The sequence below is a fragment of the Falco biarmicus genome, chromosome 1 (genome assembly GCF_023638135.1).
Source record: "Falco biarmicus isolate bFalBia1 chromosome 1, bFalBia1.pri, whole genome shotgun sequence".
Taxonomy (NCBI): domain Eukaryota; kingdom Metazoa; phylum Chordata; class Aves; order Falconiformes; family Falconidae; genus Falco; species Falco biarmicus.
The window spans coordinates 50,584,863-50,603,464 of NC_079288.1; the positions used below are offsets into that span (position 1 = coordinate 50,584,863).

An 18,602-nucleotide genomic window follows, 5' to 3' on the forward strand; every position below is an offset into this window, starting at 1 on the left:
TAAAATAGCATTGAGACAATTTAAATCACAAACAATAGCACTTTCCTCCTCTCGATGCAAGACAACATCCATACAGCTAAAAGTTCCAGGGGAAACATTTGGGATGCATGCAGTGGTTTTCAACCCCTCTGTGTTGTCTACTCCCTTCTAAATAATATGCACAAAGGGCAGAAGTCTATGCAATCAAGGCAGAGTAAAGCTTTAAGTAACATGATTTTAATATTCATAAGGTTTTAACTTCTTAGTGATTACTTTTGAAATCTTCTATTACATCAGGATAACAGGCTTAAAAGAAAGTAGAATAATCCAAAACTTACTATTTTTACACCAGTAAAATATTTTAAAGCTATATTCAGAACCTATCCTTACAGCTGGGTTGAAATGATCTGTCAATCCCTACAAAAGTATTGCATGATAATTAAATCCAAAGTTCATGGAGGATAACTGTTAAAGGAATACATTTGTTGTGGAAATAATAATCATATACTTAAGCTTCAGCCTGAAATGCATTCTTTGTGACAATACCTTGTATAGCCCCGCCCCCCCCCCCCCCCCCAAGGCCAAAAGACAATGGGGTTTCCCTCACATCAAAATTATCAAAACCTCTTACCTCTTCCATCGGCTTAAAGACTGCTATATAGGCTTTAGATTAGATTACCTTATATATGAAGAGGTTCACAGCAGGATAGAAAGAAAAGGGCCACTCCAATGTTCTTTTATTCTCCACAACGTGTCCAAGATGGCCTGTGGCCAGTTCTTCTTTACTGGAAAGGAATTTTGTATTCATTACACTTTGATGTACAAGGGAGGAAGGATATTCCCCAAGAAAGGGAATGTGACAAACTAATTAAACTAAGCTATACTGTGTAAATAACTGTGATCAGTGTCTGCTGAAGATCTTTCTCAACTGTTTCCTCTTTTGAAGAGCCTCCCATTAATTACCTCACTTAAAATACAAATATATTAGAAAATTACTGCTACAGAACAACCATTATAAAACATGCTCTTAGCTGGATAAATTACCTTCCGCATGACTCTGAACCACACAGCACCTCATATTTGAGCTTGGGGAGACAAGAGAGTATAAAGGTTGCAAGGTACTGTCAAAGGCTTACGTGCACCACTGTCCTCTGCTGGAAAAAATCCATCTTACTCATATTTGTGACCAATTAGCTTCTATTAGCAGTAGTTGACATAGAGCAAAGATGACATAAGTAACAGCTAATGTACATTCCCATTTAAGCTCCACAGGCCTGTGGCTTAGGACAGAAGGCAGTTAATTCTACTGTCTGTGCAACATAGCTGCGTAAACAGCACTTAAGATGTTTGCATATGCCCCAGACAGCATTCTTTATTATCATGCATTTGTAAAGCAAAACGCCCCCAGGCCCTGCAGAGATTGGACCTCGCTGCTCTACATACACAGAGTTAAGAGCCAAGATTTCAACTACACAACATTGTGTCATTTCATGCCCAAGGTTTGCAAATGGCATCTATAAATTATAGCACCTGTTTTTTTATCAGCATGAACCCAAAGGAAAACCATATACAACCCCAATGAGGACGTGACCTTAAGACATTTTGAGCAACAGCTAAAAGACACAGATGCGATCCCTGTCTCTTGTTCCAGCACTTCCAGCATAGACAGAGGACCTGTAGACCTAGATATCAAGGCCGCTTCACATTGTAATGCTGTCGCTTCCCGTGCTAATGGTACCAGATTTTTGGGTGTCTGGGGAAACACCCCCCTGGGGAGGCTGTAAGCAGGAGAGCAGTGCGGGAGGACTTGAACCTGCCTGGTAACAAAGCACCATTCCACTGAGCCACGAAGGCAGGGGAGGCCTTTCCGCAGCCAAGACGAGGGATGGAAGCTGCACACACACCACAAGCTGAGCGGAGCCCGGTGAAGGCGAGGTGCGTGCCTGCAACTAGCCTCCTACCGCTGCCCTGAGGAGTTGCAGAGCCTCCCACGGGCCCTTCGCCTCAGGAAAGCCTCCCGTGCCACGAACTCACGACCCCGCCTGCCGCGGCCGCTCTCCTCAGGTGGCGCGCGCGGGCAGGCCCCGCCCTGGGAAGTGCCCGACTGCGCGGGAGGGCGGGGCGCGGAGCGGAGCCTGCCGGGAGCTGTAGTCCGCCCCCCCCTCGCCGCTCCGCGCAGCCATCCCGCGCGCCGGACTACATTTCCCAGGGGGCGCTGCGGGAGCCGCCCGGCACCCAGCGAGTCAAAATGGCGGCGGCGGTAGTGCGGGGGTGCGGCGGGCTCTCGCGGCGAGCGCGGCAGTGTGGCGCTGGGGGTCCCGTTCCCCATGGGCAGCGGGCTGTCGCCAGTAGCGCGACAGGCGGGGCGGTGTCGGCGGGGAAGAGCGGGTAGGGTGCTGGGACGGCGTGGGGAGTGGGGCTGGTGAAGGTGGCTCTCCGCTGAGGCGTCCCGCCTTCGGGGCGTCGCTGCGGGGCGGGGACCGGGCGCGGTTCCGCGCCGCCGGGCTCGGGTGTGACAGCAGCGGGTGCGGGCGGGGACAGGCGGTGTGGTGGTAGCAAGGGCCCGCTTGCAGTACCATCTGCTGAGTGGTGTAAGGCAGCCACAGCTTGTTGACGGCTGGCACCGCCACCTCGGCACGCACTTAGCTCGCACCCCTCCCCAGAACCCCCAAACCAGTGTTAGGCGTAGCAGGAGTGACGTGTCCCTTGGGCACAGTCGGCTGTGGTGAGAGCCAGGTACAATGCAAGTAAATTAGAGCTTTAAACGGCAAGAGCCGCACCAATTTTCATAACTATTTTTTGAAGGGTTTTCCTGGTCCCAAGGAGGCTTTTACTTTCAGTACAGAACTGTGCAACTTTGATGTGTGCCTGGAATGGAGCGTTTTATTCCAGCCGCAACTGAAAGTTACGGCCTGTACAAGCTTTTGTGTTCTCTGGCAAGACTGAGGTATCTCTCTGCACAGCTGATCACCCAAGTGAAGTTGTGCAGACATAGGCGGAAGTGTGTTGCTGATACTTTGGGCACACAAGTAAACGTAAACCTGAACAAACGTGGCAAGAAACTTGAGGTTTCTCATCAGCGTTGATAGTAGGAGTAGAGGACTCATTGGTGCACGTATCTTTGTTATGTATGTAAGCCAACGCACTGATTGAGCGAAGCCTGGTGTAATTTTTAATGTCGTGATGTGACAGAGATGCATTTCTAAAAAAAATACAGGAAACAATGAAATAAATTGGTCTCCAAAATTAAAAATCACAAACAACCCACCTTTTTTCTTCCTAAGCCTTGAGTCATTTTTACGAATAGTTAAAAATACCGAGGAAAATACTATATTTCAGTAAAGTGTATTAGTTTCTCTATGAGTCTGAACCTTGATCCTTTATGATAATATTCTTCTAAAGCAGCAATTTAAGTCTGCATCGCTAGTTTGGTGTTTGTAGTGATGTCCTCAGCTGTTGGAGGGCAGATGGCAAACTGAAATCTTGGCAATGTGTTATGCTCACCTTTGGAAGGAATACTACATATATTTGATGTTTTTCTATAGCTCGCTTATCTCCTATAGCATCTGGGTACTTATGCTGCTGAAGTATTCTACCATAGAAATGTGATTTCATCTCTGAAATATTGTTTGTGCCACTTCATTTGTACGAGGCCAGATAATTACTTACAGAAACTGTCAAGCAATTTATACTGTGAAGGTGACCTTTTTCTCTTGTCCGTATAAAGGTTATGGATGTGTGAATTGCAATTACTTTTTAGATTATATGGATAAGTTTTATTCTGTGGAATACATTGAAAACAGTAGCTCTCTAGTTGAAGTGATGATTTCTCTATTACCAGATTACTAATGTTTATGCTAATATGCTACTAACACTGCTCTGGAGAGCCACCTTTCCCAGCATGCAAGTGGCTAGCTGACAAAGAACATGTAATTTATTATGCCACCTGTCTGTTAGAGATTTATCAAACTACCTGAGAAGTAATTGATATTTATGACAATTCTGTGATTTTCACAAAGTACCAAATTAGGGTTCATCCACCATGCAAGTTTGCCTCATTAATTTCTCTTAAGATTTCTCATGTAAAGAAAAGTTAAAAGTTTCAGACCATTACATTTCTTTTTTATAGCATTTTCTGTATATAATGAAGATACTTTGCCATACAGTCCCATCCATCCATATATGTATTGTCGATTAGGCTCAGTTCTCCAGTATTGCAGCAGAACTTTTGCTGTTAAAATGTAGATGTATTTACAACATCATTTACATTTTTTTACAATTGCAATGTAATTTCTATTAAAAGAGTAAATGAAAAGTTCTTTATTCTTGTATTTTTATATGTTTGTGGGGTTTAATGTCATCTGTATTTAATCTGTATTTCCCTTCTCTTTCCTTTTCAGTCTTGCTCCATGGGTACCAGTTGTGGGTCTGGAAATTCATGCACAGATTAGCTCCAACTCAAAACTTTTCTCTGGTTCCCAAGTCCAGTTTGCAGCACCTCCTAACTCTTTGGTATCTTTCTTTGATGCTTCTTTACCAGGAACTTTACCAGTAAGTGATGCTTCAACTTAATTTATGTCAGGATTAATGTCAGACAACTTTTGAGTTTGTTTCTAATATTTTGTTTTTCCCAAGATTTAACTACAGAACTACTTTTACATATTTTTCTATTTTCTGGTTTGATAACATGAGATGCCTAGTACTATTTCTTTTCTGTTTACCTACTCCCTAGTTATCATTACAAATACTTGATATCCTCTACAAAGGAAAACAATAAGGCGTGTCTCTTCAACATATTGAATGAATCCCAATATTTCTCTGAGGCCAGAGTGGGTGTATTTGGTTAGTATGACACACAGGAAATTCCTTAAATATGAGAGATATTTAAAATCCTATGAGAGAAGAACGTTTTAGATTTCCGACTGGCCGTTTGATGTTACTTTGCCATGTGTTTGTTTATGTAGCTGTCATTTGGAATGTCTCGCTATGAAGGTACTTTGCTTCCTAAGCAGAAAGTTTCTGATTTAGGAAAGTGTGAACCATTCCTATTTCTGGAGAAAAACAATTAAAAAATACATATCTGTGAGAGACATTGTGGGCTAGTGAGTCAGAGTAGCTAGCTAGCACTTAGCAATGGGATTTATTAGTGGCAATGTAATAAATTTTGAAGTCACAGCTTAATTATAACTGTGATGGCTATGACTACTGCTGTATTCTTTGGGAATCTACCAAGTTTAATATAAAAATAATAGTTTAAAAAGTCCAATGTAAGCTTTTACTATGCAGTGAAAATAGATACTGAGTAGACAGCATTGCTTCATGCAACAAGCATGCAGAGACTGTAATGGGGTCAAAGTATTTAATGCAAAAGTGTTTCATTGAGTATATTTATTAGACTGGAGGTTTGAATTCCAGTTGCAGATATATTTTTTTAATTTATTTTGATTACTATAATACAGCCTTAAACAATATTCTGAAATTGAGAACTAATGTATGGCTGGATTTCTAGGGTCTTGATATATGCCGTGTGATCCTTGAAAAGAGAAGTGAGTTGATATATTCATTCTGTATTTGCAAAGGTATTGAAACCTGAGGAGGTGAAGTTTAGATGCTGATAAGATTGGGACTTCAGTCTGGTCTCAGTGGCAATTCATGGCTGAGATTCAGATATAACTGTATGGAAATTCTGAAAACTTTCCAGAGAGAATGGGAATCTTACAGAAAACTTAAACGTGGGAAACGAGTTTCTGGAGTTTCTTTCATTTGGGGGCAGGGTGAGGTTTTAGCCCTTCCACTTAACATTCTGTTAATGTACAGAAATCCTCATAAATTGTGTAATGCTTATCTTCAGTCAAGGAGAAAAACTGTTCTTGAATAAACAAAAATGAGTTATTTAAGAAGAGTTTAATTTTTATGTATGTTACTATTTTTCTGGGGTGGGGGTTTTTGGCTTTTTCCTCTGTTGAAGTGCTTTACAAATGAGGCTTGGTATGGCCTTTGTGAGAAAACCTCAGTACATGTAGGCTTTGGCAGAGAATAGAATTGCACCTGAGAAGCAAAATGGAGGATGGTTAGGTTAATTTAAAAGTAGTGATACTATGTTAGCTTCTACCAGCTGCTTTTACCTATAGAAAGAGAAGAAAGATTTTTCTCACTGTAGTACTAGTGAAAATAGAGTTGAAAGCAAATGTTACAAAATACATGTTCTTGCATGTTAGAATGGGATACAAAATCCAGTCAATAGTCACAGCTTTATTTTCCCGTTGTACTTGCTGCACAGGAGTTATTGTTAAAAGAGACCAATGTTTATTCTGGAATCCAACAGTTGGGCTTTTTTCCTTTAAATAAATATATGTATTTGTACATGGCAGTAGTATCTAAAGTAGAATTGGATTTTGAAAGACAGAAGGTAGTTTTTGAAAATTTGCAAGTATTTGTAAAAAAACCCACGTTTTAACAAATGGTAAGATTATTGCCTAGTAGGTCTCTTTAGAAGGTAAGTATTTGGCCTTTCTTTTTGATTCTGTTTTGTTGAGAAACAAAACAAAAAAAAGGGAGCAAAGTTTAATAAAGTTGTGCTCTCTGTAGCAGCGAATAACTGCTGTTATACACTGAAAAATACAGGGATAGTTTTCAGTATCACTGGGATTTAAATTTACTGAGGGGCTGTGAGGTGGTTGTGATAGACAACCATGCTAGAATTTGCTGCTTCACAATGGGCTCAGAAAGAATGGTGATAAAGGGACCTTTTCTGGGTCATTAGTGAGTGTGGGCGTGAGCCTTTGCTGTGGTCTGTACAGAAGGAACACTAGAATAATGTATTTAGCCTTCTTCCATCTTTCCTCTTTACGTTTTCTTTCTGTACTGTAACAGCTTATTTTATGCTTCTGCTGCAAGTAGGCCTTAGGGGGACAATCACAGTGTTAGTGTCGTGGCCGTTTCTCTATGCCGCTCTCATATGTGCCTCTGAGAGACAGGTACGAGCAAGAACAGCTATGCAGGTATGCTCCTCTTTGTCATGAGACAGGAAAAATGATGTGGCAAAGCTTTGATTAAAAATGTAGATTTAGAAGTAGTGAGACTGCATGGCAGATCCCATGCTACTCTGCACACCTTTTGTGCCCTGTGGTGAGGTAGCCCTTCACCACTGGGCCAGATAACATCTTAATCAAATTAGTCTAAGGCTGTCCTCCTCTCCTTGCTTTGGGACTACATATGACTACATAAATTACATTTCATGTAATGAAATGTGCAGGGGCCTGGGTTTTTTTACCTGGTGAATGGACTGGGTAATGGTCTTAGCTTGGTGTATCTAGAGGACCTGTTATAAAGGAAGTAGTATGCTACATGTGGTGGCATATATTACATCATATCTGCAGATTGATCTGAAATTTTTCTAAGGATTCATAAAGTTTGCATTCCCAGTCTGATCTATCCTCTTTGAAAATTCTGAGAATCTTTATAAAGGTAAGAGTGGCCCACAGAAAGAGAATCAATGATTATCTATTCTCATGATTGAGGTGGCTTGCTAAAGGTTAATTATAGCTCAGCCACAGAAATATGAGGGTAGATCTAGTAGCTAAAGGCTGAAATCTTTTTGTCTGTGCTTACTCTTTGTTGCTAGTCATACCAAAAGATGCATGTTTTATGTTTGTCTCCTGCATGACTGAAGTGAAAGCCTGATCCTGTTTCTTTGTAGGCAAGTGTACAAAGAAATAATCTAGGATTTACATAGCCAAGGTTCAAATTAGTTAAATTTGAACGAGTGTTAGCCCTGTAGTCTTAAGTGTTGTGAGATTTTTGATACCTTCTCATGTATTTGAATTTCATTCTCTTCACAGTGTGAACAGCATCTGTTTTCTTTTTTTAAGATAAGTGTTTTCAGAAACACTTGGTAATGATGAAACTCTGTTTCTAATAAAGAAATGGTAAATACCATCTGACCTCAGAAGAAACAGAGTAGGATCTGTGTTGAACATTGCTGTAGAATATCATATGAAACGCATGATTTTATCTGAATATATGATTTTTTCCTGTTCCACTGGACATCCTTGAGGGCTTGACAGCTCACTCATTGCTGCTATCCTGTACTGAGATCTTCATATCCTCTTGTTTTAAACTTCTTTAGTTTCCACTCTGTAAATAGTGTAGAAGGAAGCATTTGGGTCCTACTGTATCTTCTCTCACTTGTATAATGACAGTCGGGCAATCAGATACGCCTTTTCATGGAAGAAGACAGAGGCTAGAATGGCTATTAGCCCTTGTTCCTTCTGGTATTGTACTGCTGGCAACTTAAACTACAAACGCTGGCTTCTCCAAAGCTGACAAATGTCACTGCAACACTGCGCAGTAGCAGAGAGCATGTGCATCGTGCTGTTGCCTTCCCCACTGCTGTTGCGGTGGTGTGCGATTGAGATGGCTGCCCAGGGACGCGATTCAGTTTGGGGACCTAGAGGGTGCTTTAATTCCTCTGCCTCTGTTGACACTGCATCCATCCTTCGCAGTGGCAGGTACCCAGTGTTTTTCCATATGTCTTGGGTGATAGATTATCAGATTTTATGATGAATTTTAAATGTTATTAATATACAGAATTTACCTGATGCATTTGCTTTCAAAGGCACTGGGAGGTTTGTATAAGGTTTTGGTGGCTCTGTCAGCTATACATATTGGAACAGAAACAGCATTTGAGACCAGAATTTATACTTTACAGCTTGGAACTAAATTTTTTTTGATATCCTATGCCTGTAAAATCTGGTGATTGCAACAGCTGCTTTACCAACTTGTGATTTCAGTTTTGTTTTGACATTCCTGCTAGCATGCATATGAATTTACTCCCTTCTTGTACTACTTTGCTTTGAAAAAAACCTGCTTCTTAGCTTGGCTTTTGATAACTACATTTTTAATTGCACACACACCTTTCTTGGGGAACTGGACAATCTTCTGATCTTTGTATGCATGTTGGTTTAGCTTTCATTATATAAATTTTCTTCTTTTCTTTGAAACCACATGATGCCCAGCTTGCTGTATCCATGAGCTCTCCTCTAAAAATAAATTAGTGGCAGTGCTTGAAGGAAAAAGTGAGTTTATGCTTGTTTTAAACCATTTACTTACATCTGGGTTCACAACAAGCAATTGCTTGTTACTTATTTCAGTAAAATTGTAGGAATTGTACTTTGGGGGAAAAAAAGAAGATACGGTCATAGAAACTGATGATGCCTTTTTGTTGCAATCCTTTCCTTCCTGACAACGTTTGGGTTTGTGACATGCATTGTCTCAGGAGTGGTTAACAGTCTTTGGTTGCTCACAGAGTCCCAGCTTGCTGGATTTGCAGTCCCAGTAAGCCTCTGGAAAGAAAATCCCATGTGATTTAGAAAAAAACTAGAGGAGTGTAATAGGCTTTCAAACCATTCCTGCCTGAGATTGGCTTCCTTTGCAGTTCATAGACCCTTAGATTTCTGAGTGCATGGTGGGTTAAAGCCTACGTAATTTCAAGCTATTAATCAGTTCAACACTGTTGTACTGGTCAGGAGAGGTTTTTGAAAGATGAGGAAGGCCTGCTTCAGGAAACTTTCAGAGCTGGGTTGTGGTGCTGGTTATTCCTCATTCTATTTCTTCCTCCTCCATAGGATCATTCACAGCCCCAGGGTTACCTGCAGGACTAGTCTCCTTCACTGGGGTCTGAGAAGTGTTTTACTTCCTCAGTTACTGAGTGTTGCTTAGCTCAACTGCATTTCATACTTAACTGTAAATGCCATTTTTCTGGAGACACCCCTGCTTTTGTTCTTTGAAGTATTTGGTGGCATTTGTTGCTCTTCTCCTTGAAGGAGTCCCCTGTAAGCTTTTCTCTTGCTTTTTGCTGTGAGAGGTTCTGACATGCATTTTGAGTTTTCTAATCTCTTTGTCAAGGCTAACAACTCCTGTAGGGCTTTGTCTCCTTAGTACCTCAGTAACTCTTGAGCTCTGTTTCTGTTGGTTGTTCTTGTTGGCTTTCGGGTTTGTCCTTAACAGGTCCCTCTGGCTGATGTAAGCTTCCAATTAGAATGGCATTGAGTTCATAAAACATCTTGCTATCACCTATTTCAGTAGATCCTTCAGTGCATCAGTGATGTTATCTGTGTATTTTCTCTTATCTCCTTTTGTGTTGTTTTTTGGTTTTTTTTTTTATTGCTTTACTTTTTGCTTTAAACAGATATTGTTCTGCTCTTAGTTGGGAGCAGAAGTTTGCAGTATGTTGTTTCCTTGCTTGCACACAGTTCTGTTACTACAGTTACTGTGCCATCTTTGATACTTTTGGACAGAACAAGCATTGCATGACAGCTAGACTGAAATTGCTGCTGAAATGCCCATTAAGCTTTTTGCAGTAGTTTTTCTTAGTGGGCTGGGAATGTATTTTAGGTTCAAACCGTGAGGGGATTTTTTGGGACAAATTTCTGTTACTTCTGTTATCAGTCACTATATATGCTCTGGCATCCTTAAGTGTTTGTTTTAATTTTCTGTCAGTATGTAGAGAAACAGTCTGGTTCCAGGTGACTCCCTTTGAGGAAATCCAAGGTATTATATTGTATATGTGTGTATGGAAGCAGTGCTCTGTTATGCAGAAGTTTCTGTGACAAAGATGGTTCTACCAGTTTCTTAGCATTTTAACTTTGCAAACTGACATCTTGCTTCTCTGTTCTTAACAATTTTTCTTTAAAGAGATTTTTCATTGAAAGGTACTTGGGAAACATTGCCCAACAGTAATGACAGGTAATCGTAGACAGTGTCTTTGTGCTCTTCATGGTTAGCTGTCTTGTGTGTAATGTTGTGTAACTGTCAGGTTTATGTATTTTGTTTGAAACTTATCTTGGTGCAATTAGGCTGGAATTGCTTCCTGGAGTAAAATGACTTTTTTTTCTTTGAGTTCTCTCTGATTATCAGCCACCTTGCCACCTTAAATATATTATGACTGTGTATTTGATTTTGAGAGGATTATGTAAGCCTCTGCAACTGTTGTTTATTAGTTACATGTGCAAATTATGCCACTGCAATCATTGTTTTCTGTACAGAACTGCTAGTTTTGCAATTTCGCTGCAAAGTCCACCCAGTTTTGCCTGCAAAAAAGTTGTAGAGGTTTATATGAATATATTAGCAAGCACATGAAGAAGAAATGAGCAGTTGAGTCCCTTCTGCCCTCTAATCTCAGCTTTATTTGGGCTGCTGCTATTCGGAGATTTGTGGCACTTTATACTCAGTTTCGGATGTTTGATGAAATGGGAGAAGGTGGGGGAACCATGAAGGAGAGAGTGTTGAGGTCACTCTTTAGGAAAAACAAACTAGGGCAATTATTTATAGGAAATTAGTCTTTGTTGGTTCTGCTGTTCCAGAACAACTTTGTTAATGCAACAAGTCTTGCAAAAATCTATTAAGAAAGCAAACTAAAATTCTTTGGTTTTATGTCACCTATTGTTTCCCTGAATTAGTATATCCTTGTCTCTGTGTGTGATAGACCACTTCTGGTGTATTCTCAATTTGTATGCTAATGCTCTCTTAAGGGATCTGGGTCAGCCTGGACAGAGAGATGGTTACCTCTCTGGGGGGCAAATAAGCATGTTTTAGGAGATGGCAAATGGAGGAAAAAGGAATGAGGGAGTCAACAAAGGAATGGGAGTTTTTAGTGTGTGTTTAGCATGCATTCTAAGACACACAAAGATTGTGAGAAGGAGCAGAGGGCAGATAGGCAAGACTTAGAGATTATAGAAAATGACAGTCAATATATATCAAAGGTCAAAATTTGTTACAACTCAGAAAACCACAGGGCAGGTCCTTACCAGGCCTGCAAGCAAAGGACTGTCTGCAAGGATAAACGGGGCAGGAGTTGGTTTATAAACTTATTCTGCCCTAAGTGTTATGAATTTTCTCTATTTAACAAGTTAAACAATCTAGGTTATATTAAAGGCGGCAAATGTTATGTATGTTTAAATGCCTTTTTTTTTTTTTAGCTTTTTTTCATGGGACTCAGTATAGGAAAAAAGGTCTGAGAAGATCCACCTCAGAGCTCTGATTGACTTTGGATTTGATCCCATTCTTTAACTTAGGTTTTAGCCATTGCTCAGTCCCCTACCACCAGAGGCAGTGAAGTGTTTTCACTGGATCTTTCTGTATTTAACTTGTCCTGGATCAGATACCATCAGCAATGATTAAAATTTCAAAATTTCATTGGCATAAGAGAGGGAGCATCCTTATGACAGGTCAAAAAAAGACATGTGGCAGATGCAGAAGACTGCCGTCAACGGGGAGGGCATGGATGTTAAGAGAGATACTGGACTTCTTGATAGGAACACCGTAGAAACACAGTGTTTGATTGTAGGTATCATGAACCATTGTATCGCTATTGCATTGTTCTGTCTTCCCTGTGGGTTCTCCTGCTTGGAACCAGTTCTGCGTGGTAGAAGTTTATTTTGTTTTAGCTGCTGCTGCTGGGATCTGAGACACAAAGATAACTGGTTTGAGGCAATGGCACTGGATCAGCTGCTTCCCTGCCACCCCAGAAAATGGCTTTATTCCATTAAGCACTTTGCCCACATGGTGGTCTGAATGGATTTTTCCTTCTGTAGATTTTATTATTTCTTTTTAGCAACGCTCATTCTTAAAGAGCTGAAAACCCCAGAGGTCAGTCAGTATTTATATGGCTTTGTATCTGGTGATACCTTCCAGTTGTTCTTGCTTCAGGGATCAGCATTTCTCTGTATTGCTGCTGAATTTTTCTAGTCATCACTGTCACTGGAATGTGCTTCCTTCAGTTCTGAGCCTTCTGGTATGAGCTCTTGGACTAGCTCTTCTGCTTCAAAGAGAGTTGCCCTCTTACTCTTTGAGCACACATAAAGTAACGTGTTTGGCAGCTGGGTACTTCTTAAAATGTCAGAGTTGCCTGGTTTTAAGATATGACTTGAATGAGTGTGTGCTGCATCATCGCAAAGCCAACTTTGCCACCAGACGTTAGGAATAATATTAAGTTTTGTATAGCTGCATATATCTTTGGTACCAGACTTCAGAAACACAAAGTTATAAAATATATTAAGGTAAATAAAATATATTTAGACCACCCCCACCCACCCCCAATTCCTTAGCTGCTTCATCTTCTCAGTTGCCATGTTGTTCTCTTTTCTTAAGCTGGAATCTCTTTCTATTAATCTGAGAACGAATTTTAAAATGTCTGGTGCTTCCTCCCCTACTCTGTTGCCCCTTTCCTTAGGAATAAGAACATAATGGTCCTATGAGGGCAGGGAATATACTGTGAAGTAGATGCTGGACTGAAATGCAGAAGACCCTAAACTGAAGCTGGCCAGCTATTTACATTTCCCCTGCAGTTAAAGACCTCTGGTTTTGGAACATATGGGCTGTTTGCAGACCAAACAAATGACAAGACTTAGATTGGCTTATTTTGTAAATTTTTTACTGAATGCTTAGAGGGCTCTGATTGTACACCTGTTGAAATAAATGGGTCATTTGGGAAATGGTTAGCTCTTCATTTATTGTAATGTATATTCTGTACATGCAGAGTTATAAGGCAGTTACGCCCTTCTGTGTGTGTGGGAGGATGCCAAGGAAGAATGCTGCATTGAAGTACTCATCTGCAGTGTCAGACTGAATAGTCTCAATTATATTTGGACTAAGAAGATATGAGTAGTTTGAAGTTTAACTTACTGCACTTCAAAGAACCATATATTGGAGCAAGTTGATACTTTTATATGGCTTCAATAGGAAGACTGAATATATCCATTAGTGGAAGCAAATAAGAATCAGTGATAGGAAATGGGAGTACTGGGAAATATGATTAGATATATCTGTTGAGGTGTCTAAAAATTACTGCCTGGTCTACAGAGAGCTGGTTAAGTACATTGCACTACTACCTTCTTCCAGCTGTTACTTTCGATGAAAAGCAGCTAAAATTAAATGTTTCTTAAATAAACAGTCCTGTAGTTAATCTGATTAATGCTGATTTCTTCATGATTAGAAGTAGGAATGAAGGTCTTAAGACAGCCAGTTAATGTGAATTCTACTTTGCTAAAATGTGTGACCTAGAATGAAAAACTTCTAAAATTTCCAGGGGATTATTTTGATTTTACTGTTTTGAGTACTAGGAATACTTTGTTCCATAACTTGGGCTTCTTGGGTGCCACTGTTACGACAAAGATTTCTTTTCTTTTTTTTTTTTTAAAAGGTAGCAAAAATAAACTTTTTCCAGGAGAGAGATCTAGATGTTTCTTCTCCCCCTCTGCCCCAATTATCCTATATAATACTCATTAGCAAAACAAGCCTACGTACTCTCTTTAAAATGTAAAAATGATCATTTACTAAATATAGAAACATATCTCTTCACCTAAAAGGGGGCCAGCTTTCTTTAATGTATTAATATAAGGAGTAAACCTGCTGTTAAAGAAAAAGCTGTTAAAAAATTGCTTTTGGTGGGAATTTGTGCCATTGAAGATACTGTGTTAGTTTTGAATAGCTATTGAATAGTCTTGCATTTGAAACGAAGGTCTTGACTAAACTGACCTTGCAAATAAAGATCATAAATTTCTGAAAGGAGTCTTTCCACTTGTGAACTAGATGTAAAGAATAGACGAGTACTGGAAAAAGGGAGATCTTGGTTGGTTTGTTCTTTCATTCCTCTAACACGCAGTTACCATGGTGCTCTAGCAGGATAGTGTAGCAGGCTACAAGGAAAATGGTGCTGGTGTTGTGGTGGCATTGTTAAGGTTTTTCATGAGTTTCCAATACAAACAATTAACATTTCCTTTTGTGATAGCTCTCTAGGATTTTCTTTGAATACCTAGGAGAGCTGCTTCCATTTTAGAAGGCCAGAAATTTAAGAAGGCTTTATACGCCATTGTGTTTTGTCCATAGCTACTGCAGAAACTACATAGCTTGCTTTCAAGGCCAGCACTTTGCTGACATACCAGACTGGTATTTTGTCAGTTCAAGCCAGTAATACAAATCTTTGGTGCTAGCCAAAGCTGTCAACATAGTAACAGCTTACTGCATCAACAAGCTTGGAGAACTTCTTCTAGGTCATTAGTATGGGAAGTTTCACATACTGAATTGATGTTTATCGCTGCAGATTATTTGAAAAGCTAGGCTTGTTTGAAGGAAGGCTAGCTGTTTGCTTAAACAGGTCTGCTTTATGTGCACAGCTTTGATCACTGGAATGGGTGGTAGTAGTCACTTCAGAAATGGAGCAATATTAAACAGGAAAGTTTAGGTTTTTCAGCAAGTAAAGTGTCATTGGGGGGGGACAGGGGATGACAAGGGGGGGGGGGGGATTTGTTTGGGGTTTGTGGGGTTTTTTTAAGAGTCAAACAGGACCCAGGAAGCAGATCAGTGTGGCAGACATCTCAGTATGCCATAGTGGGAAAGACCTGCTTTGCAATGACTTTTATCACCACAGAGTTTGATGAAGAGGTAGCACAGGAAGTGGTACTGTTGAATTGAGAAATGGTGCATATACAATGTTTCGGCTAGTATGACCCGGTATACTGGGGACACGTATATATTCCAGTCATTTAAATGCTTAGTAATGCTACATAGAAAGTAATCAATATGTCCATGTTTATGCCAGATTTTCCCCAGAGCCACCAAAATGGTTCATCAGTAGTAGTGCAAAAGGTTCTCACTTTTATTATGTGGTAATTACTTCTTTCACCTCAAAACAATGTTATCCCTTAGGGTGATGAGTAAGAGACACTCTGCCTTGTTGGAAGCAAAAACTGAAGAGGGAGTGCTCAAAGGCAGTAGTTGTGTAACCATTAGCTAAATTCCACCTGCGTTTGAAGAATGTTATGAGGCTCTAACCGACTGTGACTCAGGAGTTGGGTTTTGTCACATTTCCAGTTAAAATCAGTAAAACTGGTTTCTGGTAACCACTTGTTAAAGGCTGACTGGCATGGTCCTCCTTAATTTGTAAAGCTTAGATTTGTAAATCTGTAAAGAACAGGATTGTGCCATAAGGCTTTAGTAGGAGCAAATTCTGCCTGTGTATTTAGAAATTTTATATTTTCAACATTGAACAATATGACTAGCACTGTTTCAGGCTTCATTAAATGGTAGAAAAAAATTGTATCTTGTACTGTCTGGAAGCATTTAATTGTTGAAAGCAGGAGCATGTACTACATAATGAACTGCAGCTATGATACTAAAATAAATAAATATTTCATAGTTACCAATTCTGATTTAGATTACAGTCAGATCTAATTGTGCTCATTTTGCTGCAGATCAGTATTTCAAAGGGAAATTGTTGTTCCTTTTCTCTTGTTTAAAATTTGCTTTATGTATCTTTTAAATTTTTTTAATAAGTATGCCCAAACAGATGATGTGTTCTAGTTAGCCATATATAGCTACACTAAAGATATTGAAAGTTCTTGTTAAATGTCTTAAAAATTTAATTTCTTGTCTGTATAACCAATTTTTAAGTTTCTGTTACATGAAGAGTTTCTCCTATTTTCTCTTATTATTTTTATTTTTGAAATATTAGATGAGTAAAGCAAAGAGAATCCTTTTCCAGCTGAAGATACAGAACAATGCAGAATGTGCAGCAGTTCATTCTGTTTTCAGAAATCGGGCTAGAGAATAGAAAAAGCAAATACTGTCAGAAACATTGAAGAAAACATTATTTAAGCTTTCTATGTTCTGGTCAATGCAGATGAATCTTTTACATAATGTGCCCCTTTAATGGTCTTGCTGGAAATTGACTTCTTGGCAGCTGTACAGTGCAGAATAAGATGGGTAAAATTCTCTTCCTGTTTCAAAATATTGCAAGTGTGAGCATGTCAGAGTTGTGCTAAGACAAATTCAGTCTTTTTTTTTTTCTTTTCAGTTTTATCCATTTGATGTTAGTTAAACCAACTGTTAAATTAATGAGAGCACATTTGAAAAAAACCCTAACTTTGAAGCATTGCTTGTTAGTACCTTTTTGAGTGGAATTTTCTTTCTCCTCTGGATCCTGACCCTGCTGAGGAGATAGAAGGGTGTGGAGTGATAGGTCCATGGTGAGAAACTGCATTTCACTCTTCTGTTCCTTCATGAAGGCCTTGCTGGGTCTTCAGATCACATGGCATTCTCCAAGAACCTTAATCCCATGAGTTACCTGGGTACTGGAAATGCATGTATACTTGTAGCCATAGGATAAATTGATGTCTCTTTGGTTCTGTTTTAGCAAAGCATATAAATATGCTGAATTTCATCCTGGTTAAGCAAAGCATTGAAATCTATGTGTAGATACTAATGAATTCACTGATTCTGTGGTTACAGGTGTTCTGAAGTGTTTTACTGAAATGGCACTGCAGTTCCTAATGCAAATCCCCTGTGCTTCCAGTTCCCAGTATGAGTTGACAGCTGGTTACAAGTCAATTACCATTTGCTGTGATTTGTCTCTTGCACCCTCGAAGATTCAGAAGTACTGGAATGTTTGCAAAAGTAGCAAGCCAGAACAGTGCACATCTCCTTATGTGGCATGACAAAACAACTGAATGGCTTGTTATTTCATCTTAAAGCTTTGCAGATTTGTAGCTGTGATGACTTTAATGATGAATAAGAACTACCCACGCAGGGAAAGAGATCTAATGGTGGCCGAAGGCAAGCAAAATTGAATATATGCTCCATGTAAGGCAACGTGTGGGAGACGTTTGTTACATACTGAGTATCTGAGCAAAGACATGTGCCATGTTTCCTTAGGTTCTCAACAGGAGATGTGTAGAAGCAGCAGTGATGACAGGCCTGGCACTCAACTGCAGCATAAACAAGAAGTCCTTGTTTGACAGAAAACACTATTTCTATGCAGATCTGCCTGTAAGTATGCGCTATAGCTGGTGTCTTTACGACTCTAGGAAAGGACAAGTTGGAGTACGGATGGCAATAAGGGATAAGAGAGGAGATGCTTTTTCTGTTTTCAGTGTTCTGCTAACCCCAACAGGATGCAGTGCTGTACTGTGATGAATAGACAGCTGTAACCTGGTGCTCACTGATTGAATATGATTGCTGACTCCTTGCTTAGCTGCATGATTCCAGTAGCTTAATGTAATTGAATTGGGAGCTGGAGCTGCTTTGCCCCTTAAGTTCTCTGTTCCTGGTGTTGAGTACTAATTGTTAGGGTAAAAGCAGTCTGATAATAGTGCTTCATTTAAAGTGAACGCATAACAAACACAGATTCTAGTGGTATAAACATGATAGTGTCTTTTTCCTGTGTGCTTAGGGACCTAAAAATATTTAATTTCCCATTAAAACTTTCTCAGTCAGTAATTGCAATAAGTTAAAAAAAAAATTATAAACTGAGTCTTTGCAGTATGGTTTGTTGGTAGCTTTCATGTTGGGTAGAAGGTGTCACTGGAAGTCAAATGCATTTTGCTGCACTTGATATGGGTGTAGAAATACTGAAATAATTGAAGAACCTGATTTCCATCATTGCAACGGGATACAGCAGTGTTTGAGCCTTTAATTCATTTTTAATGAAATTAAACCTTTCTAATTTAAAACATTTTTTTTTCTGTCAGCTTATTTGTACTGAATGTTTAGTTTAACACTAACCTGTCAAAGAGAAGACACTAGTTTTACTTCTCTGATTTTGAGGTGAGGATCTGATAACTGTTAAA

General features: G+C 39.6%; 1 protein-coding gene across 2 annotated transcripts in view; it reads left to right on the plus strand.

Annotated features, from left to right (window-relative positions):
- Nucleotides 1-2,202: 2,202 nt before the first annotated feature.
- Nucleotides 2,203-18,602, plus strand: part of GATB (glutamyl-tRNA amidotransferase subunit B) — a 43,051-nt gene continuing 26,651 nt past the window's right edge. For both annotated transcript variants that reach the window (XM_056336456.1, XM_056336466.1), the window contains exons 1-3: nucleotides 2,203-2,367; nucleotides 4,380-4,530; nucleotides 17,689-17,802. In XM_056336456.1, coding sequence (XP_056192431.1) covers nucleotides 2,228-2,367; nucleotides 4,380-4,530; nucleotides 17,689-17,802 — 405 coding nt within the window. In that variant the 5' untranslated portion in view covers nucleotides 2,203-2,227. The remainder of the gene's footprint in view (nucleotides 2,368-4,379; nucleotides 4,531-17,688; nucleotides 17,803-18,602) is intronic.